This window comes from Brachypodium distachyon, chromosome 1 (assembly GCF_000005505.3).
Source record: "Brachypodium distachyon strain Bd21 chromosome 1, Brachypodium_distachyon_v3.0, whole genome shotgun sequence".
Lineage (NCBI taxonomy): Eukaryota > Viridiplantae > Streptophyta > Magnoliopsida > Poales > Poaceae > Brachypodium > Brachypodium distachyon.
The window spans coordinates 70722709-70746270 of NC_016131.3; the positions used below are offsets into that span (position 1 = coordinate 70722709).

At 47.2% G+C, this 23562-nt stretch overlaps 4 protein-coding genes and 1 long non-coding RNA gene across 5 annotated transcripts; 3 read left to right on the forward strand and 2 right to left on the reverse strand.

Moving 5' to 3' along the window:
- The first annotated feature begins 325 nt into the window (after window positions 1-325).
- LOC100839946 lies at window positions 326-1049 on the forward strand. The gene has a single exon (XM_003558635.4). The coding sequence runs from the start codon at window positions 451-453 to the stop codon at window positions 772-774; it is 324 nt and encodes a 107-aa protein (XP_003558683.1). The 5' UTR covers window positions 326-450; the 3' UTR covers window positions 775-1049.
- A 154-nt stretch (window positions 1050-1203) lies between these two features.
- Window positions 1204-4044, forward strand: LOC100840255. Its single transcript, XM_003558636.4, has 7 exons — window positions 1204-1890; window positions 2009-2045; window positions 2157-2227; window positions 2620-2714; window positions 3300-3367; window positions 3449-3559; window positions 3646-4044. Exons 1-7 carry the CDS (start codon window positions 1686-1688, stop codon window positions 3785-3787), a joined length of 729 nt encoding a protein of 242 aa, XP_003558684.1. The 5' UTR covers window positions 1204-1685; the 3' UTR covers window positions 3788-4044.
- A 4182-nt stretch (window positions 4045-8226) lies between these two features.
- Window positions 8227-12023, forward strand: LOC100840768 (AP2-like ethylene-responsive transcription factor AIL1). The gene is made up of 9 exons (XM_010230806.3): window positions 8227-8710; window positions 9054-9615; window positions 9710-9792; window positions 9931-9939; window positions 10064-10152; window positions 10356-10429; window positions 10680-10730; window positions 10900-10976; window positions 11209-12023. The coding sequence occupies exons 1-9, from the start codon at window positions 8497-8499 to the stop codon at window positions 11634-11636; spliced, it is 1587 nt and encodes a 528-aa protein (XP_010229108.1). The 5' UTR covers window positions 8227-8496; the 3' UTR covers window positions 11637-12023.
- A 1566-nt stretch (window positions 12024-13589) lies between these two features.
- On the reverse strand, window positions 13590-18284 carry LOC100841072. Its single transcript, XM_003558639.3, has 5 exons — window positions 18086-18284; window positions 16424-16690; window positions 15564-15695; window positions 15081-15197; window positions 13590-14195 (listed from the first exon to the last, which is right to left on the reverse strand). The coding sequence occupies exons 2-5, from the start codon at window positions 16688-16690 to the stop codon at window positions 13857-13859; spliced, it is 855 nt and encodes a 284-aa protein (XP_003558687.1). The 5' UTR covers window positions 18086-18284; the 3' UTR covers window positions 13590-13856.
- A 2212-nt stretch (window positions 18285-20496) lies between these two features.
- On the reverse strand, window positions 20497-22204 carry LOC112270199. Its single transcript, XR_002962587.1, has 3 exons — window positions 22085-22204; window positions 20934-21077; window positions 20497-20782 (listed from the first exon to the last, which is right to left on the reverse strand). It is a non-coding gene; the product is annotated as an uncharacterized LOC112270199 (long non-coding RNA).
- Window positions 22205-23562: the final 1358 nt, after the last annotated feature.

The following is a 23562-nucleotide window of genomic DNA, read 5'->3' on the forward strand; positions in this document are numbered from 1 at the left end:
AACAAGTTGGGTTGGATCCTATCCATCCTACGCGCCTCCAAAGCTGCACCATATATTCTTCGGGTTATCGAGCATTCGAGCTACTTGTCCCGGCATCTGATTCCGTGCTCGCCAGCTATGAAAGACGAAGAAAGAAGAATCATCTCCTTTGCGGCTTTATCACAATCCAGTACTACTGCTCACCCTCCGCCACCACACCAATCAGCGGGTAATAATGGACAAATCTGAATATGTTCCTTTTACATGTCAGGAATCGATCACTAGTCAAAAGGCGTGGCGATAGAAATATCTTGATAATGGATATATACGTAGGTTCCTCTCGTCGCTTCTCAAGATTGGTCCAGCACAACAGATACTATAAAAGAAAGAAATTCCGGAGAGAGAGAGAGAGCGCAGTAAAGATATCAGACTTTCAGTTTCAGACAGCAAGCTAGAGAGACCATCTTTGCCATGGGGAGGCCAACTTCGACGGAGAAGCTGGTGTGCGTGGTCCTGGCGGTGCTGGCCGTGCTGTCGCCGCTGTACATCGACCGGGAGCCGGCGGAGGATGAGGAGGATGAAGAGGAAGGTTGGGGCTTGCTGCTGCCGTCGGCGCTGTGGCTGCCGGGGCTGCTGATGGTGCTCATCCTGGCCATCAACGTGGCGTGCTTCGTGGACCGGAGGGTCGTCAGGTTCGACCCCTACTGGATACACCGCGTCGGGGGATCCTCCTGCGGCCTCATGGCCACGCTGCTGCTCCTCGGCTTCGTGCTCAAGTGCAAGGCCTCCTTCTAGAGACGACCTCGGCGTTGATCTTACTCGATCGGTCTCGGTGTTTTTTTCAGGTTCTTTTCCTTTTTTTTCTTTCAGATGATGATCATGCGTTTAGGAACGCTACAGGTCATGTCTGGTCACTTCTTTTGTTTGGAACTTAACCCTGGTCTGATCACTGGTTTACTTCTCTGCTCTGTGTCTTTGACTCTGGAGTAAGTGAGCTCTGTTCTTGTACTTGCTCAGACGTATGCATTTGAACTTTGAAGTGATTCTGTCTCAAACTCTCACTTGAAAAATCGATGTACTTTTGTCTTTTGGTAATCGTCGGACTGCAGTTCTGCACGATTGATCGGAACACAGTTCATAGGCTCGCCTTGCAACTTTTTTTGTTTGGAGGAACATAACTGGTTGTAGTTTCGAGGGATTTTTTTTCTTCTAACCATGCGCTTTTTCATCGTGGGAGTTCAGTTCATTGTTTGGAGGACAGGAATTTTTTTCGACAAATATTTTGAGGAAACCAAACATGAAAAACTTTTAGAAAGATTGCCGGACGTGTAATCTGAAACGGCAAGCAGGAAAGGACAGGCAGTAAGAAATTCCATCAGCATTGCTGGCCTACAAAATTCAGTAATCTGACGGATTGTGGTACTCAATTCCCCATTTCCCCTGCTGCACGCACGTAGTACTGCTAAGCGATGATCTATTGTGTTGCACGAGTACAACTTTGACTCAAAAGTCAAAACTCATCAAAGGGCAAGAGCACGATTTGTTCATAAGCTGCCACGCCAGCGGCAAGGGAAATTACGGGAGCACGAGTGGCTGTCATCGCGCAAATGGCCTGAACCGAGCTAGCCAAAGCCACAGCCGCAAGCCCCTTTCCTCGCCCCGCGGCAGCCAGCAAAGAGCCCCCCAGTTCCCCCGCCGCTACCAAAATGCCCTCCGCCTCGCTCCTCCCGGCCACCTCCGCCGGGGCGCAACTCTGCCCTTCCCCTGCGCCACCCCGCCGCCGCCAACGCCGATGCAGCTGCCGCGTCACGGCCAGCGCCGCCACCCCGCCGCCGTCGGACGGCCTCTGCCTCGGCCGCCGCGCCATCTCCCTTGCCGGGGTCGCCGCCTGGCTCGCCACTGCTTCCGGCCGTAAGTTCCACTGCAGCATCCTGTAGTACTGTATTTCCACGCCGCTCGTGTTCACGTATTCTGGGCGAGCATTCGTGTGTCCATGAGTGACCAATTTCTCGTGTCACGGCTGCTGCAGGGGCAGAAGCCAGTCCGTTCGACAGCTACATCAAGAGGTACCGCCCAGATCGATGCACAGCAGCTGCGTTTCGTCATTTGTTTTTTTTTTGTTTTTGCGTTAACATCACCTTGTTCGCCTGTTGCTGTTCTTGAATTGGCGCCGCTAGGAAGAAGCTGGAGCCACTGGAGACGTACGTCCCGGCCGTGCTGTTGACTCAAGACCAGTTCAGGGATCTAGGTGAGGGTGATTCTCAAGCGATATGTTTGAAACCCATGTATAACAGTATAAGAAAGCAAGAGACATTGCTTAATGTTGCTCACGAATGCAAAATTCCAATCGTCAGCCTATAACTGTTTGAGCAACCGTAGGCAGTTGATTGCTTTGATTCTGTTAACGTCCAGAATCAGTGTGAATTGTTACAGTTTTTCCAGAATACTTTTGCAAGTCAACCATCCATTTGGTTGTTTATGTGTTTGTTATAGTGGAAATGCTATTTTGAAACAAGCATGCAATTTATATCGAGATCTCATTTATATTTGTTGCTATAATTTTTCGAAAAATATTTGCTATACCTTCGGTTTTACACAGCATGCAGCATAGAGAATTGACCTTTATATGCTTCATTGCAGAGAAATCCTTGGAATTTGAGAAACCAAGGTATGATGAGAGCAGATCGTTACTTCGTTCTGGTCCAGCATCATCTCTACGTGTCAATATTCGAGCAGTAAGTTACTGATCTGGTGATTCCATCATGTCACATTACTGGTGCATTCATGTTATGATTTAGCCCGAGCATCTCCAGCAAATTCCTTCCTCGTACTGACCCACATTCATCAATCAACATAGTAATTAGCACTTGCAAGCAAGATAAGATTTGATAAAAAAAACTAGTATTACTATTAGATTGCATGGATTAGCACAGAGTTGGGATTAGCTTAATTATCATACAATCAGTGCACATAAATGCCCTAATCTCTTCCACGGATTAGCACCAAATTGCATTGTTTAGCCCATGATTATGATTACTGCACTGATGGGGATTCCTTATTCAACCCTCAAATATGAGCATTCCCGAGTGAGATATAGGGAACGGCTAGGAATAGAGAGCGAGAAGATAGGGAACCTGCTAGAAATGACTATTGGGTCATTTTCCTGCTGGTGATGCTCTACTTTCTCAAGTTTCAAATGCCCTACCTTTGGAAATTATTCCTAGTCCAGGCCATAGCATTATAGAATATCCATATTTGATAATGTGATTGCTTGATTTCTAACTATGCATACTGAAACTATGTTGAAAAAATTAACGCAGGTGGCACAATATGCTTCCACTAATGGTCAAGGCAAAGCTGCCTCTGATGCCGTGGATGAATGCTTAAGGTAAATGACTTCTTTTTTAGAAGTGTGCTTGTTTCCGATGGAACTGGGACCTTATGAGCTGTGATGCCTGCTGTTTCCCAGAGCATTGGAAGATCTCGACGCGCTACTACTAAAGGCATCACGGAAAGACTCATCAGCATCTGTTGAAGTCATGAGGAGCAAAATCATTGTAGCCCTTGGAGCATTAGACAAGTATTATCAAATGGAAAATCTTTATCCACCTTGAAATCAATAGGAATCACCGTCACTCATACTTCTCTGAATTCCTGTCATTTCAGTCTCCTGCAAACCGTGCCATCAGCCGTTATGGATAAAGGAAAGGCGATTGCTGATGCATACCGGACCCCTTCAGATGGATATGAAGAGGGTAATGGTGCGGAGTTGGATCCCGGTCTGAAACAGCTCCAGGACATTCTTTAATGCTGAGTCTTGTTGAGGTTAACATCTTTTGCACTGATAAATTCCATCAATATGATTATGTTGAGAAGTAGGGGAAAGTAAAAGGTTCATAGCAGAACACTTACCTGTGGCACTACTTCCTTATAGTTTATATTTTTCACTATAGTAACTCTGGTGATTAATTAATAGAAGTGCTACTGTACATAAAAGACCATCGTTTCAAATGTTTGATACCAGAGACTATCTGTACTCTGTACAGCAAAGAAGCTTGAGTATAATCTAAAGGACGCTGCTAGCCTGCTAGGCACTCTTTTTATGGTAAGGAACGGTTCCCTGGTTTGAAAATCGCAGAAATTTTCTCCTCACCTGGTTCCCCCGATGGCTTGAAAGTCCTCCACTGCCTCCAATATGACACCGCCATAAAAAACACACTAATGTTTTTGCAGAAAAAAAAACACAAATCTTATAAAGAAGTACTGCTACTAAGTATAAACTACTCCAAAGACGTTGATCCATGATTTCCTTGTGTCCTGGAGGCTCTCGTTTCGTTGGCTGGTAGACAGAAAAACGCCGCTCACATGAGCAATTCCATAATAATCCCCTAAAAGAACTAGAACAATTCCAGAATAGTATTTGGGCTTTTCTAGAAGACCCGTAGTACGTTTCTTTGGGCCGTTCATAGAGTCCGATACCGGGCAAGCATTCGGGCGGGCCAATTTTTTTCGGCTTCTTGTACCGGCTTGTCTGAGAAGCTGTCCTTCCCCAGCTTCAAGAAACCGTCACCTAAATTTGATTAGATAGGCGAGGACAGCTTCTAGGAGAAGCAGCTCCTATATGGTCGATCCTGGACTTGCCTGGCCAAAAAAGTCGAATAACAAAGTAACCGCTGCCGCCGCCATCCAGATCGACAAGAATATCGCGACTAGGGTTTCGACCGATCTCGATCCCGATGGAGACGGCGGAGGGGAAGAAGATCAAGATGCCAGTGTCCGAGGCGGCAGCGGCGGCTGCTGCGAAGCCCTACAAGATCATCGAGTGGGAGGGGAAGGAGATCAAGACGACGATGGTGAAGATGGATGAACGGCATGGGTAAATCCAGTGGCTGCTAGAGTGGGACAAGAAGCCTCACAGGCTGCTGCCTAACCTCCCCGAGGACGCCCGCACCGCAATGGAGGCGTTCAAGGCGGAGCGGGAGGCGCACGAGAAGGCGCTCGCGCAGTACAAGCGCCGCGGCTACGCCCACATTCATCGACATCTTTGACGACGACGACCCAAGGGCCAACCTCGACGACAACGTGTGCGAGGAGGTGGACTTTGTCGACGAGGGGGAAGAATGCATCTTAGGCCGTCTCTAATCTTTGTTCGACAAGTCGTCGATGCATCATACGACCTACAATAAAATAGAGTTGTCCCATCGGCACTTATACGCCGAACCCCGTCAGCAGCAAAACATGATGTGTTGAACTCGCCATTGGATCTTATAGGATTTCTAAGATTTGAGTTGGGCCTCAAGATCTATGTTGGATCAAGAAATCTAAAGATACAACAATGAGTTTAACACTGGTTATTTTATTGAAAAAAGTTTACTTTTGTTCTTTTGTATTGCCGTAGTGGGTCTTGTAGAAGCCAACAGCAGTTTGCTATCGTAGCCGGCAGTTTTTTTTTTAGGGCATCGTACCGTACTCGGTCCAAGTCCATCTACGTGCAATTTTGGGTTGTGGGCTCTTCGTTGTGTTGCTGCGCGAGCCCATTTACAGAATTTGTGGGTAGCTGCATGTTTCTATATATGGTGTTCTGTTTTTTGGCGTATTTGCTTCATTCGTTTATCACCGTGGCCTATTGTACCTGACCTTAAAAACATAAACAAAACTGGAGTATTTCAAATCCTTATTATAGCTAGTTCGATGATTTATTTCTGTGTATAGTTTACAGATCGAGTCATATTGGGAGGTGAAACTCTGCAGGGATGCACGATATCTCTTTGGTGGTAGCACAATTATTTCGGGGATTCTTCGGGAAAAAAAACAATTATTTCGGGGATTTTGTACGTATGTCTTATGGCCTGCTTTACAAATGATATTTTTCAAATTCTATACTATGTTTTAACAATTTCACCGGCTACACGGATCCTACGAATCTGAGGCAGCAAAGCGAGTACCGGAGACCCGGGTCCCCATTTTGTCTCGAGTCTCGACGGAGCGGAGGAGGCAAGTACTAGACCAGGAAGTCCACGATCATACGCTCGCTCTGGCTCCCCACGCTTCCTCGGGAAGCCCAACCCAAGTTGCACAGATATCCATCCATCGTCAATCAAATCAATCAATGCCCGCAGTTGTGTCGTGACGCGTCTCCAAAAAATATAATCTCCAAAGACCCCGCTGCACAACCCTTTTTCGCCCCCACACCTTTGTCACGGTGCATCTTAAGCGTTAAACCGGGATAAAAAACAGTATGTGTGCGCTCACGAGAGAGGCAACAAAAATTATCCTGGTACTTATATGATCTTAACCACGCCGCGGCCTACGTTGGAATCCGCGGAGTAGAGCGAGGTGACTCCGTGGATCAGTTGCACGCGAGAGGACAAGAAATGAGACGAAAGTGTAGGTACGTAGAGAGAGGGAGAGACGAGATGGGTGACAGAGTGACATGGCACATCTTCCGAGGGAGATAAACCGCTGCCTCCTCCTCTCCTCCCCCCTCGGCTTGTCCGGGCTCGGCGCGCCGATCGGCCTAGCTGTACGTAGCTCTTCCTGCGTCCAGCCTTATCTAGACCACGCACGCATCTAGCAGGGGGGCAGCCGGCCAGGGGCTACGTATATAGCAGCTGTGGGTGACAGGGAGAAGCTACAGAAGAAATCGGTTCGTTAATTTCCTCCCGTTTCACGGTGGCGACAAGTCGAAAATCGGCCTCGTCGGAGAAGAAACCACCCGCGCCGCCCGTGGCGTGGCTTTCACCGCGCGTCCCTGGCTCGCGGAGTCCCTTTTTGTTTTGTTGGTCGTTCTCCCAGCGGGCCGGGCCGGGGGTTGGGAACCGCGAAAGCCCAGGTGCGCGCGTTTCAACTGGGCCGCGTGCGTCTGTGTGTTTCCGTGTGCAGTGGAAAAGAGCAAATTCTTTTCTGTTCCATCGGCAACGCGCAAATGCAGATGCACGCATCGCCTCCCATGCCATGCTTGTCAGAATGCCATTCGGCCGCGCGCGCTAGCTGGCTGCCCGTGCTGCCCGGGTCAAGTTGCGCGCACCGCCTCGTATTCGTATACTGCAGCTTTTGTCCGGTTCGTCACTGCGCCACGCTTCGTACTACTGTACTAGTACTAGTACTAGTAGCCAGTAGGTACGTAGGTTTCGGTGACGATGAACGAACCGCGTGCTATAAACCTGGTCCAGGCCGGATGCAAATAAAGGTGGCAAAGTACAAGGGAATCCGAGTCCTAAATGTGGTAAAACTACACGATTGTGTCTCAGCGTCTGGCACTGACACGGGCCATCCAATCGAATCTTCTCCGCGGCGGGCTGGGAGATCTTGCTTCACGGCTCGCGCTACATCTCCTGGCCGGTTCGCCCGTCGTTGCTTTTCGCAACCAAGCCGCGTGTGTTGTGTGTGCGCCTCGAGGCTCTCGTCTCTCGTTCGCCGTTGCTGCTGTGCTGCTGGCCACACTCTGGGCAGCTTTTGCCCAAAGCCGGCGTAGCCCCGTGCTCCCTCTCTCCCGGCCCCATTGCGTCCGTACCACGAGTTCCTTCACGTGAGCGCATCGAACGGCGCACCCGTTCCCTGGCTCGATCCGCGTGAAAATCGTCGTCATACGTCGCGACCTGCGGGGTTCTGATGAAAGCAATGTCAACTCCATCAACTGGAGCAGATACCCGACGGGACGTTTTCAAATCTTTGTTTTTGTTCCCGTTGGAAGGGTTAAGCATTTCAGCCTGGTCAAAATATTATCTGGACGTTTTTTAAAAACACATATATTTTTTTGACAAATGTGAGACAAGAATTATGAAACGGAGATAGTAGCTTAAAAAAAACGTCGCTAAAAACACATGAATTAGTTTTTCGGGGCGAGGAGCAGTTGTTTCTTGATCTTTGGATCGATCACCAGATCACCTGAGAAGATACCGCGCAATTCTCGCACGCATGTGACTCTGACTCCTGTGTGTTTGTGTTTGGCACGTGAGCGAGAGAACACACAGCACGTACCAGGACCCAAAAAATACTACCCACAAAGCACAAGCCCAAAAATGTCCACAGAGAGAGGCGTCACTCATCCATTCACACACACTACTACGCTAGAGTGGTGCGGCATCAGCATGTATACAAACTTGCCAGGCCCCAGCTGGCAGCAGCACACTGCAAGACGTATCTATGGTGGCACAAACCCCAACACAAAAAAGGAAAGCTCCGGACCACACTCGCATACATACGTACATGCAATGCACACTGACTGCAGGCCCGTCCGCCAGCAGAGTTGCACACCAAGCTAGACTTTGTTTCCTATGGCTCGCATTCATGCCGATCATTCCACCGCCTACGCGGCTACACGCTCGTAGTAGCTCGCCGCATATATAAACGTCAAAAAGGGAGGCCTTTCTTTTCGTAGTTCGAGCACCAATCTAGATAGATTCCCCCTCCTTCCTTGCTTGCTTGCAAGTCACAGACTCCGGGAGGAAGAAAAGATCTCGATCGAGTGATTCCTTTTTGTTCTTCTCCCTTTTGTTGGGGGTGGAGTGGAGGTCGATGGACATGAACAGTGGCTGGCTCGGCTTCTCCTTGTCTTCTTCTTCCTCGGCCGCGCCGGGTTACGGCGGCGGCGGCGAGGGGGGTGGAAGCGGCGGCGGAGGAGACGGTTCTTGCTCGTCTCCTGTGGCTGCGGCGGCGGCGGTGGGGGATTCGCCTGTCGTGGCTATGCACTCGTTGCACCCTGCCGGCTCGGTGCAGTACGATGGTCCAGGTAAACAAACACATGCATATCTGGAAGGCTGAGGCAGAATCTGATCAGGAATTCAGGATGTTTGTGTTTCACTTGTTCGAATGATTGCTAGTAGATCACTTTGTTTTTCTGATCACATGTTTTCTTTTGGCTGTCAAGATCATGACAGTACAGTCAAGTTTGACACTCGGAAGAGATTAATTAACCGGCGCATGTTTTCTTTATTTTCACTACTATCAATTTTTTTATAGATCAGAATACTAGAATGACAATAGTTAAAACCAGTTAAAAGTTTTCGAGTAGTAGCATACTATGTTCAGAAAGGATGTGAAGTGCCATTTTTGTTTATCTGAACTCTGTACAGATTGGAGGCATGCAGAAGCCAAGGGCCCCAAGCTGGAGGACTTCATGAGCGTCGGCTACAGCAACAACAACAACAAAAGCAGCCCCGGCATCTACGACGGCACCCACGGTGACGAGCTCGTCCACCATGCCTTCCCTGCAGCTTCGTATAACTTCCACGGCCACGGCCATGGCGGCAGCGGCGGCGGCGGCGGCATTGCCCTTGACATCAACATGAACGCGCCACCGCCCTGCACCGGCTTCCATGACCCGCGAGCGCTCGCAATCGCGCCGCAGGACCAACACCACTTCCTGCCTGCCCACCACGGCGCGTACTCGCTGTGCGCGCCGAATAACCCGGGTCCAATGTACAACGGCGCTGCCGCAGCAGGTTTCGAGGGCTCCTCCATGTCCATCTCCGGCATCAAGTCCTGGCTCCGGCAGTCCATGTACATGCCGCCTGACCGGTCACCGCCGGCGGCGCCGCCGGCGCCCGCGAGCGAGCCGGCGCCGCCGGTCCCCGTTCATCGCAAGCTCGCGCAGACGTTCGGGCAGAGGACGTCGCAGTTCCGCGGCGTCACGAGGTCGTCTCTCTGGCTTTGGCTGGCTGGTTTGCATGTATTGCGTGATCGAATTCCGGGTTTTGCATCGTTGATTTACGGGTGAAATGACTTGCAGGCACAGGTGGACGGGGAGGTACGAGGCTCACCTGTGGGACAACACTTGCAGGAAGGAAGGCCAGACCAGGAAAGGAAGACAAGGTGAGATCGATCGAGCTTATGATATGAAGACTATCAAACGCCATTTGCAACCCATCTGTAAACACTTCATGGACATGCTCTTTACTGACATCAACTTCTTTGTTCTTCCGGAATCTACCGATGCAAATTAACGAGCAGTTTACTTAGGTGAGCTATCGCTACACACCCTCCATGCATTGCCCAGCAGTATTTTTGGAATTTCCAGTAGTACAGCTGTGATGCTACATGCTAATGACCATGATGCTGTGCCCATGGCTGTTTCAACTTTAAGGTGGGTATGACAAGGAGGAGAAGGCTGCAAGGGCTTACGATCTGGCAGCGCTCAAGTACTGGGGCCCAACCACTCACATAAATTTCCCGGTACGTTCTTAGTCGCAGACACCGTTGCATTTCATTGCCCTCTTCCTCTTAAGTCCAAGGGGATACGCATGGTATGTAGGGGCCTGGTTCATTCCTGCGGCCTTTAACTTTCTGCTGATCGATCGATTAAAGGTTAGTACAATTGTGCCCAGCAGATGTTTTCAATGTCTCCTGAACCACTGGGTCCTTTTTGTCACATGTAGTTAAGCACCTATGAGAAGGAGCTCGAGGAGATGAAGCACATGACGAGGCAGGAGTTCATTGCGCACTTAAGAAGGTATAGTAGGCTTGCAGCTTTTCTTCCTTTCTCGCGTTTGTACCATTCTGAAGTATATATGGCAGAAAAGCATGGCAATTATCAGACACTTCTGGCTTAAACATCATCACAAATAAAAATCCTCACCTGCATAGTCTGTCTGCACCCCTTCACAGTTCACATACAAGTGCATCCAAAATTGTGAAACATCTGGGCGCACTCACCAACGCAGCTCTCGCAACTTTCGAGTTAACAAATTTGTTCATCGCAGGAACAGCAGTGGCTTCTCGAGGGGAGCATCCATGTACAGAGGAGTGACCAGGTGCCATGCCGCGCCCCCATTTTTACCCACATCGGCAGCCTTTTTCACTAGCCAAAAATTTTCTGGGCCATAGTAGCCCACAGACACTCACACACACACATGTACACACGCATCAACATGCCAGCCTGTATGATCTTTCTTGTTGCTCTTGCTTTCCCCATGCATGCAGGCATCACCAGCACGGCAGATGGCAGGCCAGGATTGGGAGGGTGGCAGGGAACAAGGACCTGTACCTTGGCACCTTCAGTAAGTTTTTGTTTTCTTACCCTTGTATGCACACTTGATTCCAAGTTCCAGGTACTGCTAACACGCATGCGATCGATGCAACTGTTGTTAATATAACTGTAATCTTGTTGCTCTTTGTCAGCGTCTTGCATGTTTCTTGTTTACTTGTGCAATCATGTTGAAGAACAACAATCTAGTTCTAGACGATGCTTGTTGAGTCCTTAATGATTTTGTTGGATCGAAACCATGGTAGGCACGCAGGAGGAGGCGGCAGAGGCGTACGACATCGCGGCGATCAAGTTCCGGGGCCTGAACGCGGTGACCAACTTCGACATCGGCAAGTACGACGTGAAGCGCATCTCCGCCAGCTCGCACCTCATCGGCGGGGACCTCGCCTGCAGGCGCTCCCCGACGCGCGGCGGCGCTCCGGACGCGCCCGGCATCGGCATCGGCGCCCCCGAGGGCGCGTCGTCCGCGGACGCCGCCGGCTCCGACACCCACCGCGGCGCGCACCTGCTGCACGGGCTGCAGTACGCGCACGCCATGAAGTACGAGGCCGGCGAGAGCAGCGTCGTCGACGGGGCGGCGGCCGGCAGCTGGATCGCGGCCGCGGCACGGGCGGCGCCGCTCCCCGCCGCAGGCATGCACCCGCTCCCGGTGTTCGCGCTCTGGAACGACTGACTGCATGATCGTCGACCCGCTGCTGATCTGAGTGACTAGTGTAGCAAGTAATGTAGGGCCAAGATGATGTGGTCGAGAGGATCTATCGGGACCCCTGCGAGGGTTACGTGGTGGTGCATGTCGTAGCATGGTTGGCATCTTCTTTCAGTTCGGAGGTGCCGACAATTTTGCCGCAATGCGAGACTGCAGCTCGGCATGCATGTCACGGCCCGCGTAGGATTAGGTTTTTTTTAATGTTGGGTACCTAAAATATGCCATGGCCAGCTAGTTTAATTGCTATACGGTCGGATCAGATGCCTATATATGCCCGGTCTATCTACACCAAGCAGGCAAGCACAAATCCTTGTTTTTCTCTTGTGCTTCTGATCAAGTTCTCATGTGATGCAAGTTCATTTTGTACTACTTTGGTCGATTTTTTCTTCCTCCTGGACCTTCGTCGCCCCGATATGTTTCACGTCTTTCCGTTTCCGGAGTAGTAGCATAACAATGGTATGTTCGGTAGGGATGCAAGCGGAAGAACCCACACTTCTAAACCAACATTCAAACATTTGAGCCAAATTTTCACTGACTGTTTGAACGAGCAAATCGCTAGTGGTCTATAGAAACGAGACATGTTGGCGGTTCCAGCGGCATGATCTTTGGGGCTGAGCGCCAACAGCTCAAGGCTAGTGTCTACCGACGTACGCGACTCGCCAAAACTCCGTTTGCTCGAGAAACTGTTGAGTTTTTTAACGTCAAACTAGATGGCATAACCTAGCTATATCTTCAGCATCACAGAGAGTAGAGAGTAGAGATTGACACTAAGCAAAAGATCAGATTCGATTGAAATTTTACACTCTGAATCGGTTTTGACTCAATTTTGAAAACAGGGTCATTTTTGTCAGAACGCTGGGCATCCGGTGTCAGAGAGGTGACGCGAGGAGATTACATCCGCTGGACGCTTGTGTGCTGACTGATCTGTCGTTACACGTAAGGGAAACGAGAGCGCGAGACCATGGAGAACCCAGCGCAACGCGGCAGAGACACCGAGATGCAGAGACCATGGAGAACCCAGCTGGTTAAGCGGCTGAGCCGACGGCCAGAGTAGTCCGCTTTCGTATTTGCGTGCCAAAAGTGGGGCGGTGCAGCACCTCGTCCAAACTACAAAAACACAGCAGGATTTCAGGCGCTGCAGCTGCAAGCTCCAGCTCCTTGTCCTGTTGCCCCTGCAGTGCCAAGCCGGCCGGCCCCCGGCTCTGGCTGGCGTCTGCGTGCCTGCCTTTGGCTCGTGAAAGATGCCAAAAGGCAAAGCGACGTGTTTTTTTTCTTCTTCAGTAATTGACCGGGGATATCCAATCGAGAGGATGGCGCTGATCAGAAAGTCTGACGCCTTGCTGCAGCGTCACCTTTCAATCGCGTCCGTTGCAGCCAAATGGGTGCTGTAAAAAATACATCTCCAGGACAAGATTATCTCTCCCAGCACCCTTGTACAGGACCAGAGTTCAGCAGTTCAGAGCCTATTTGGATCATAAGATTTTCAGAGGCAGTCTATGCATCCCAATCCTATGTTTCTCTTGCAATCCTACAGTCCAAAGAAGCCCTCCGTATATTTCTTCTGTCTATCCTCTTTCAACTCCAGCTGTACACGAATCAGACTTCCATGTCGTCAATGGCTTAATGTCATTGACGACATCTACACGCAGGATGATGTGTTATTAGTACCGTAGTACGTATGAAAGTGTGTATGTAACTACTTAAACAAAGCAGGGCCTTAATTATTACTGTAATTATCCTAGATTGTAAGGAATGGGAAGAGAAATTATACAAGATGGAACTACCAAGCACTGTGTACTGTGGTTTGCCTGGTTTCATACCAATGGAATCTATATTTTTTTTTATAGGAGATGGAAATGATTTATAACGATTCCCTGTATAGGGATACGAGAAATCAAATTTTGGAGAAGCAACTGGAAATGCTCTAAATAATGAAAGATTGTCATTGCAGCTTGGCAGCGCGCAACATACAGATCAAGTTGGGATGCAAATGTAGTTATTCATCAACCTCAGTTATATTATGGACACATAACAAACATAAGCATCAAGCTCATTTTTTAAGTTTTGAGATAATGCAACTCATTCTCATCAATGGTCGGGCAACCCAAAAAAAAGGTTGTATATTTATAAATTATTGTTTCGAGCTCAGCCATGATGAATTGCCTCGGAAGTCCTATGCACCATTGCCTATTTCTTAGGCAGGTCGAACAGCTCAGGCATATGTGCGTTCGTGAGCTTGGTCCTTTTAGTGATCTCACGCTGCTTCTTCTTGGGCTTCGGCTTTGGTGGCTGGCCATGAATCTGTGCTGCTGCACGCCTCTTTGTCGTGTCGGTTGCTGGTTTGAGGCCATTCTTCTGAAGCTCCTTCTCAATGTCCAACATGTCGCGTGGTAGTTCTATGCCCCGGTACAGATCCTTCAAGTCAGCATCGAGCTTGATCTTTGATTTAGGATCATTGGGGTACGCAATGTCTTCCTGGGAGTCCATGCTTGATAGCCACCAGATGTCGCCTGAGGCTTTGAGAGCCTGTAAACAGAAAATCGATGTTAGCTATAAATCAGACTTCTGGACCGAATTCCTGGTTTGCTAACAAGCAGACACTTGAATACACAGCATTTAGATTCCAGGAAGGTACAGCAATACTGAACAATGATCAGTAAACAATCTGCCTTGTTTCTACATGCTAACAAGTAGACACTTGAATACACAGCATTTAGATTCCAGGAAGGTACAGCAATACTGAACAATGATCAGTAAACAATCTGCCTTGTTTCTACATATTTGGAACAGGCCTGTCATGGTTCTCTGCTATATATGTCTAACAAAAACGATCACTGCTATGATAAACAGCAAATGGTTTCATTGATTCATTATGCTTTCAAACAAAATAAATCACCGATCATGAGATACATATATATCATATATTCCCATTGGTTCAAGATAACCAAATAATTTACGTGCTTCGCTGACTTTCATTATTTATGAACAAAGTACAAGTGTGCAGAGTTCCACAGCATTTTCATGGCATCATGGACATTAAAATCTAATCTGCTCTTCACATTTGTTCATGAAAGCTTGAGGACCATTAATTGTCCCAGAGCAAAGGTAGCATTGAGCATTATGGGGTAATGAGAAAAAAGACAGTGGAACACTGGAACTTAGTTGAAAAAGAAGACGGTGGAACCCAGGTAACCATACTTCTACATGATACTTATACAAAAGTAAGGTTTCCATAAAAACTCCAAAAATTGTAAATCCCAAACCTCTGTGCAAAAGAGACAAGACTACTTGGTTTCTAAATGGTTTATACAGATTCAGTTATTTCAGCCATCAAGCTTGATGCAGATCATGCAAAATAATTAACTACATAGCAGGCATATCAATATATTAATCAAAGAATAACTTATTCACCTGTAAGTCTTCCAATACAGATGGATATGCATCCTTGACCTCCACAACAGGTAGGCCCTCGGGATAATCTCTAATCAAAGAAAGTAATTGATCTTTTCCATTCAAATCATGCTTCGACTGCATAAGTTCAAATACCAGGTTATGCAACCTAAAATGAGATGAAAGACTAAACAGACTACCAAACTCTACACTAAGTTAGAGTGAAATTTCACTAGTCAAAAGAGATCTCACCCTGGAAGACTTGCTAACAAGAGGAATCATACAATATTTTATATAAACTGTAATAAGATTGAACTGACAACCTAAAGAGACTAGTTTTTGTTAGGTCATAGGCATGACGAGTGTTCAAAGTGAGAGAATGTAGTTCGGTCAACAGCATATCAACTTGACATTAAAGGGTTAACAGAATGATATTATATTTCATTTATCAAAGTATTAATCAGTTGACATGGTGTTAACACAAATGATACTCCATGCATTTACCTTGTACGAGAAACGCTTTCCATCAAATTGTACTTTCGGATTGTTCCTCAGGCTGTCAAAGACGGCCTTGTTACTATTAATTGCAACATATGTTGCTCCATCTATTTGCTCTGCCGTAAAAGCTAGTCTTGTCTGCGAGGTCAGAAAAGAAAACGAGGGGCATTACTTCTGAGTTCTGACAGAACACATAACATGTATTCAAGGACAAAAGTTGGAAGATAACATTTTTTTTCTTACCATACTAAGAAGTCCATCATTTGTACCAATAAATTGGAATAATGCTTGAGTAAAATGACAAGGCGCAAATACATATTTCAGCACGAACAAATATCGAGAATGCAAGCATACTGCTCCCTCCCTTTCAGATTGTAAGGCCCATCTCCTAAATCACACTAACCAAGGAGTGCCTAGTTAGATGCTAGACTAAGCATGTATGCACACAGGTCTTAATCAAGCATTGGTTGGTTCCACATTGAGAAGTTACATAGTACTCGTAATTACTAATTTGTGTACATGTAATTAAATTTGCTTGTTCCCAAGGAAAACGGGCTTACAAGCTATGATTTTTGAGATAGGCCTTATAAACTGAAAAAGGAGGGAGTGTCTTCTATTTGTCACAAAGAGGAAAAGGAATATCATAGTACATCTGCAAACTGAAAGACATAAAAGGTAACAGTCAAAACCTATCCAACGAATCACCCCTTGTCCAATAAGGCTCAGTTAGCAGCTTGGTTTGCATAATGAATTATACTAACTATTTTCCAAGGCTAGAGCAGCAAAAGAAAAACCCTCTCAATATGGATGTGACAGAATAATGGAAGACCAGGTAGTCTCATCAAGTTGAACTTCTGGAAAATTACCTTGTAAAGCAGTTCTATTACTAATTTGATCTGTGCTCCGACAGGAGACTTCCTCACTGAATTGATGTGTTGAAGCCTTTCTGTATCATTTGAGAATTTAATAGCCTGCGTCGGTCTCGCTGGAGCTGATGGAGCATTGGCTGGTTTAGACCTTGGAGCAATTTGTGACTTTGTACTTGAAGCTTGGCTTGCAGCAATGCTGGATAGAGTTGTCTGGCACCTCTCCTGTTGTTGTTTAAATTTGCTGAGGCGCTCATTCAGAGCCATCTGGACACAAGATTGACAATACTTGATTAATGATATGTCACCCAACAACATACACAGTTACATGGAACCAAGAACCAAACTATCTGTATGATCTGAGTGAAACCAACATAACAAAGTAATGCATATACTACATTAAAGAATAAACATATGTGGATATGCAACACAGACAAGCATGTTGAACCAGGCAGAGCCATACCCCTACATTCATCTCAGCTTAGATATTGTCCAATAAACTATGACCAGAAATTGATTAGGAAAATGACCATCATGCAAGTTTCCCGAATATCCAATACACTGATGTAACATCAGGCGTAACCAGATATATTGCAATCCTTTTTTTGGTATGATGTTTTCACTTTGCCTTCAGAAGAGAAACATGTTGAGGCAGGAGTGGAACAGCAAGTTGTGATTGGTCGAGTGAGGAAGAAAGGGGAAGCCGGCATATTACGTGAGGGGACTTCACACCTTAGCAAGACATGGTAGTCTGTTGAAGGCTGAGACAAATTGTATTGACTCTAGGAATAATAGTAAGCTACAAGGGGAATAGGATTTCTAATTTTCTATGGACCGCTTCCAAAAGCTACACACCTACGTCCAGTAATTGGGGAACCAAAGAGCACCTCATTTCCTGTCTAACACCCATGACATCCTTCAAAGCCTTACATGCCAAAATATTTTGAGCAGCCCCTCCAGAGAAAACATGGGCAGAATGGCAGTGTATGGGAGAACCGAAGTACACACTACCCAAGCAATTGAAGTTGTGGATTATAAAATGATGTAATACAGTTACAAATACATATTACAAACATTTGCATTTGCTAGTCGTTCTGGAGTGATGCAGTCGCAATCACATGACTGCATAATCAAAGAAATGAAGTTGTTCTACAAAAAGGTTAATTGATCTACTATGATCAACCTCTGATGACTGTTCAATTCTACCAACATTTTTCGAATTCTGATGTGAAAATATCTACATACTACTGCATTAGCTAATTACCAAATCAGTCGTATGGAATCATCCCAGCCCTACTCCACAGCTTGGGATAACGCAGAAAAAGGGGAACGACCACTCCTTCAAATTGGGTTTGATCCCTATATAAGATCCTACTAAATCCCGTCTGAACATTTCTCCGATCCCAATCATGATATAGTCTACCAGACCAAATTTCACCCAGGAACGCGATCAACTCGGGTCAAATCAAGCAATGGAGAATTAACAGACTTCCAATCGGGTTTGATCCCTACAAGATCCTACTAAATCCCGTTCTAAAATTTGTCCAATCCCGATCACGATTTAGTCTACCAAACCAAATTTCACCCAGGAACGCGATCAACTCGGGCCAAATCAAGCAACGGACAACTAATGGACGGGATCTCATAGTTGGGAACCCGTACTGGATCCTTGACGGCGGGGCCGATTCGCTTCGGCAAGATGCCGGCGACGGACGGACCGGCGGCGATCCCCTGAGTTTGGTCGGGGAATGGAGCGAGACGAGACGGACACAGGACACTGTCTAGCTTCTCTCGCCTCGCCTGATTTTTCTCCTGTGCTATAGCGCTGGCCTCGCCTCGGGCGAGTGGAGCGAGTACGGGATATCGGAGCCGGAGTGGGCTAATGAGTCCGTTGCTATGTGGGCCTAAATGGGCCGAAAGGCTGCGACTAGGGCGATGGGAAACGGCGGCGGTGGCTGATGCGACGGGGAACGGACGGACGAGACGGTCCAACGGGGAGCGGCGGCGGCGGCCCAGGCGATGGGGAACGGCGGGCCGAGGTGGCCCGATGGGCGGCAGCGAAACCTATCGGGAGATCAGGAAAGCGTGAAGGGGGACGCGAGGGATGTTTTTTCTCGAGAATACGCGAGGGAGCCAGGGAGGGAAGGCCGGAGGGCCGAGTCAGAAATGTCGAACACACCCTCTCCCCTGTCACTTATTACAAATTAGTACTCCACAATTCAACCCTAGTCCGCACCTCTCTCTCTTCTTTTTTCGAAGCAGACTACAGCGGGCAAAAGACAGCCTGCACAACATTTCAATTAAATAAAGAAATCGGGATACAACGAGTACAACGGCAACATTTGCCAACAAAAACACAAAAAAAAAACATAGGATCTTGAAGCATGACAACAGCGAAATACATGCACAACAAGGAACGCCGACGATGTAGTCGAAAGGTGTAGAGCTGCCGAGCCCCCCAGACACTGTGTCGTCGATGCAGTCGAAGGGTAGTGCGCAGGCGAGGTCGCACCGCGGCACCCACGTAGCAGGCATATTCGAAGGGCGATGTGCCGTCGAGACCCACTGTGACGGAGAATGCCGCCGATGAAATCGAAAGGTGGCGCACAACCGAGAACATACCACTACCTTCTTGTGCCACCGGCCAGCCGAAAGGACACACGCCATCGAAACTACAACACGACACCTATGTGCCGACAAAGCGAAAGGCATCACACACCGAGACCACACCAAAGGAAAAAACGCACTGTCTCGCCGGACACAACCATGAACCTAGGCGACACAAGAAACCACCCAACCTCCAACAAACCCTAGGCGAAGCACTCCATATGACACTCCAAATGACCAGGCACGCGACCGGAAGCGACCCAGAGTCGGGATCTCCAAGGCAACGCCTCCAAGGGAGGAAACTACATTGGGATGTTGTCGTCGCCCGATCCGAAAGATCTTAGGTTTTCACCCCGAAGACCTCCAACGAAAATGCACAAAGAATCAGCTCCTCGATGAAGCCTCCAACGAGGGGGACGACACCGAAAGGCGTCGTCATCATCGGCAGAACCAAGGGTCCTGCAAGTTTTCACCCGAAGCAACATCTTGTGCACAAGGAACGCAAGAATGCAACGGACAAGCAAGCAGCCGCAACAAACACAAGAAAGATCAGGAAGTTGAAGGAGTTGCAGAAGGCGATTCTGGACCCGTGCTGCTGCCTGCCGAAGCCACCAAGAAGCGCCAGATCCGGCTGTCCCCGCAGATCCAAGCACCCCGCTCCCAATCCAGGCCGCACAGGCGAAGAAGCACCGGATCCGGCTGCCTCGCACCCGATTCCACCTGCCAGCCTCGCACCTCCCGGTGCAGGCGCCGGCAGGGAGAGGGGCCGTCGAGGAGCGGCGGATCTGGCCGGCCGTCGCCACCAAGCACAGGATCCGGCTGGCCGGCTGGGTACGGACGCACATTGCCGGAGAGCTCACCAACCGCCACAGCCACGAGAGAAGCAAGAACGAGAGGAACCGAGCCACCCACGAGGTAGTTACCCGTCGGTGAAACCCCGCCGCCGCCGTCGGCCGCACGGGACTTGCCCGGCGGCGTCCTCCAGCGGCGACGAGGGTGGGGATGTAGTGGAGTTGTGTGGCGGCGGCTAGGGTTTGGGGCTCTGCCCGTGCCGCCCAGGAGCGAGCGACGCGGGGGCGTTCTGTTCTCACCTCTCTCTCTTCTCATCATTCCATAGCCATGATTTCATTAATTTCATTGATGTTTCATTTATCTTTCCTTCATATTTCTTAAAAGATTTAGATTTCAGCATGATTTCATTGAGGCATCATTATGATATCAATTTAAGATCAGTTGAATATGTTTATTTTAAAATATTCTTAATAGTATTATCATTATTCCATCGATATATCATTAAAAATCACATCGCGGCGAGACGCGAGAGTGATGGAATGCGGGTTGATTCCAACAAAACATGAGATTTTAAATCAAAACATCAAACTCATAATCTTCATATGGCTTCGAGATCCATAATACTATTTTAAGGGAGGTGCACCGAAACTATCTTAAAATTGTTATTAGGGAGGTAAACAAAAATGGTATTACAATTTTGAATCTTGGTTCTAATAACATATTACGCTTATTTTTCTTGAAGTAACACAAGGCTATCTTAGAAGAAGCACATCCAGCACACTATAACCGATTGTGGTTAATTAGGATAGCAGATCTTGCAGCTGCAGACACCATTGAAAGACCCATCGCACGAGGAATACCACTTAGTGGTCTGTGCTTCATTCGCCAGTTTCTCGCAAGGTTTCTCGCATGTCGACTTGATGCAAAGGTAGAGCCAAGTTCTCTTTGTTTCACAACGCTCTGTGCCCACAAAACATAAACCACGACAAGAATTTATGAATGGAGGGAGTAGCAAAAAACTTCAGTGATTGGAAAACAAAATACAAAAGCTTCTCAAATCTCTTGATCAGGAACAGAAATTTGGCGTAGAGAAAGAAAAAGATCAGCATACCTGCAGATACAGGACTTCCAAGTAACAGCAACACCAAGAGGACACAAACACCAGCAGATCTTGAGTCCATTTCTGAATGCTACACGTTGCAATGGTACTGCCTATCGTGCTTGTCTCTTCCTTTATCGTTGCACAATACAGTCTCTTTTATAGACCAAGATAAGATCTCAGTATGGATACATAATACACAGTCGCGGTCATAATAGGATACAAGATTAATAATATCGTGACCTTCCATTGAATAACCAAATTATTTATTGCCAAATTAATGTTTTTCTAAAAAAATAATAGCCAAATTAATATACTCCGTCCCGATACAGGGCCGATTTAGTCCCGTTAACCAAGACGCGCGTTCCTGGAACGAGGGAATAGCAGGCGAGAAAAAAAAATCGCCTCGATTAGTTGCCCCCGCGAGCCCGTAATTTTCTGCATGCGCGGGCGTTGTTTTAGGCAGGCTATTAATGCGCGGGCGTTGATTTTTTCTTTCCGCATGCAACACGTCCGTTCGGTAGCGGGACTCGGGAGCAATTAACGCGCGCAATTAAAGGGCCATCTCCCGATCGATCGGGCTCAACAAAATTAAGGGGAATTGTGAATACTTTTTTAGGCGAGAACGGCCCGTGCCCAGGTGCGCCATGCATGCACGCAGAACACCGAGTTCCAGTCGACGATCAATGTTCCTTTTTTTTAACCACACGCATTATATTAATCAATAAAACAGAGTACATAAGTGCACATGCATGCAGAAACAACCATATAGACCGGGAGGAAACAACCGATCAAAAAAGACCAGGAACAGGTGTGTAGGAAACTTTGCATAAAGAACTCCAAACAAAAGAATATCACTAGAAAGTCTCTCGGAGTCTTTGAAACCACTTTCCATCACCAGGGTCACCGGGACACACACCGGACAAAGAAGCAGAATACCAGCAATCCAAAATCCACGCGAGCGCCATAGCCTTGAAGGCTATCAAATATTATCAAGAGATTGCATGTATCATGCATCGCAGATGTCAAAGAGAAACGAAATCTCGAAGACATTCTCCATCCAAAAGCTTTTCAAATCTGTTGCACTGATTTTGTAAAGGAAGTCCTAGAAAATCGACATGACACTTTAATCACAATGGCGTAGAGAAAGTAAAAGAGCATACCTGCAGAAACAGGACTCCCGAATAATAGCAGCACCAAGAAGGAACAAACACCAGCAGATCTTGCGTCCATTTCTGAATGCTACTTAGTACGTTTCCAATGGAACTGGCTCTATTATTTGTCCTTTCCTTTTTGGCTACGAAAATATCATACCTCAAGGTGGATATATATAAAGTTTCATTTAAGAGATATGAACTGAATGTAGATACGTACGGAGTAATACATCTCATTTAATTGTAGACATTGGATGCAAATATGAAAACGGAAGATAGATACTACACTCACACATTAAAGGCCTGTTTCCGTGTAAAGCCTGATCGGGGGAGAGAAAACAACTTCCAGTTTTACTCCCGTTGTAAAATTGTTTTGCTCCAACCCATTAACTTCTCTCGTTAATTCCCCTTTCCGAAACTTCCTCTCCTGCGATTCTCTCTCCTCAAGCGTTTCCTATCCCAGCTCGCCATCTTCCGTCAATGCCGTGTTGAAGGCATCTCCAATAATTATATGTTAGGTGTTGGTAAATTTGTCACGTAGATTTTTTTTTAAGATCCGGCACATATTAAATGAAAAAAAAATGAATATATGTAGATCTATATAATTTATAAAGTTACTCACACATAAGATGCATTCAATGTTTGCAAGCTGGACATGCAATATATCCACATCATAAACATTATGCGGTCCACAAACAATTCATTTTGATGGCACCTTCTACAATTCAATCTTTTAGCATATTCTGGTCATGGAAGAGCCAACAATGCAGACAAGTGCGGATTAGTTTGCCAAGCACCTTCCACAATTCAATCTTATTTCATTAAAATATAATAAAAATGCACCACTGGTGTATTAATTTGGCAGGCATGTGCGGATTAGTCATCATACACGCGCGGATTAGTCACCGTACTTGCACAATGCGAATGTTACAACTTGTCATGTATGGGTGCGTGTGGTCAAAAATATGATTTCATAGGTTTCGGCGCTGACGTGGATGCTAACGTGGACTGGGTGGGTGTAGTGAGAGCTTTATGGCCTGAAGCGATTCTGCATGGGGTTAGTTCGCAAATACTTCATCTTATGAAAACACCCATCTTCCTCCCTCGGCCGGCCGAAACCCCATCTCACAAATCCCTAAATTTTCCCCAAATCGAATGCCCCCTCCAAGTACAGGTTCATATTCTGCCCTAAATTGTCTTTCGTCCTAGCTAATTTTATAAGATACCAAATAAAACTAGGCATGCGGGGAAGAAAACCCCCAAATAGCGGAATAGATTAACTTCGTACGTATTCATATTGTACCCTGACTCAAAATTGACATGCCACTCTTGGTATTAGACTCCAAAAATTGAACCATTGCACAAGCACTGGGTTTTCTTTGTACTGTTTACTACTCCCTCCGTCCCAAATTAATTGGCGTCGGCTTTTTTTGCAAAACAAAACCCTGTAAATTCCCGAAATAAACCTGCGCTCCACGTTCTATTGG

Excerpts from the sequence above, each read along its gene's own strand:
- LOC100839946 (XM_003558635.4), top strand. The coding sequence starts at position 451 with ATGGGGAGGCCAACTTCGACGGAGAAGCTGGTGTGCGTGGTCCTGGCG.
- LOC100840255 (XM_003558636.4), top strand. The coding sequence starts at position 1,686 with ATGCCCTCCGCCTCGCTCCTCCCGGCCACCTCCGCCGGGGCGCAACTC. Across the intron at positions 2,046-2,156 it reads TTCGACAGCTACATCAAGAG|GAAGAAGCTGGAGCCACTGG; the intron begins GTACCGCCCAGA and ends TGGCGCCGCTAG. Across the intron at positions 3,368-3,448 it reads GCCGTGGATGAATGCTTAAG|AGCATTGGAAGATCTCGACG; the intron begins GTAAATGACTTC and ends GCTGTTTCCCAG.
- LOC100840768 (XM_010230806.3), top strand. The coding sequence starts at position 8,497 with ATGGACATGAACAGTGGCTGGCTCGGCTTCTCCTTGTCTTCTTCTTCC. Across the intron at positions 8,711-9,053 it reads GGTGCAGTACGATGGTCCAG|ATTGGAGGCATGCAGAAGCC; the intron begins GTAAACAAACAC and ends AACTCTGTACAG. Across the intron at positions 10,153-10,355 it reads CCACTCACATAAATTTCCCG|TTAAGCACCTATGAGAAGGA; the intron begins GTACGTTCTTAG and ends TGTCACATGTAG.
- LOC100841072 (XM_003558639.3), bottom strand. The coding sequence starts at position 16,690 with ATGGCTCTGAATGAGCGCCTCAGCAAATTTAAACAACAACAGGAGAGG. Across the intron at positions 15,198-15,563 it reads GAAAGCGTTTCTCGTACAAG|TCGAAGCATGATTTGAATGG; the intron begins GTAAATGCATGG and ends GAACTTATGCAG. Across the intron at positions 14,196-15,080 it reads CTGTATTGGAAGACTTACAG|GCTCTCAAAGCCTCAGGCGA; the intron begins GTGAATAAGTTA and ends TTCTGTTTACAG.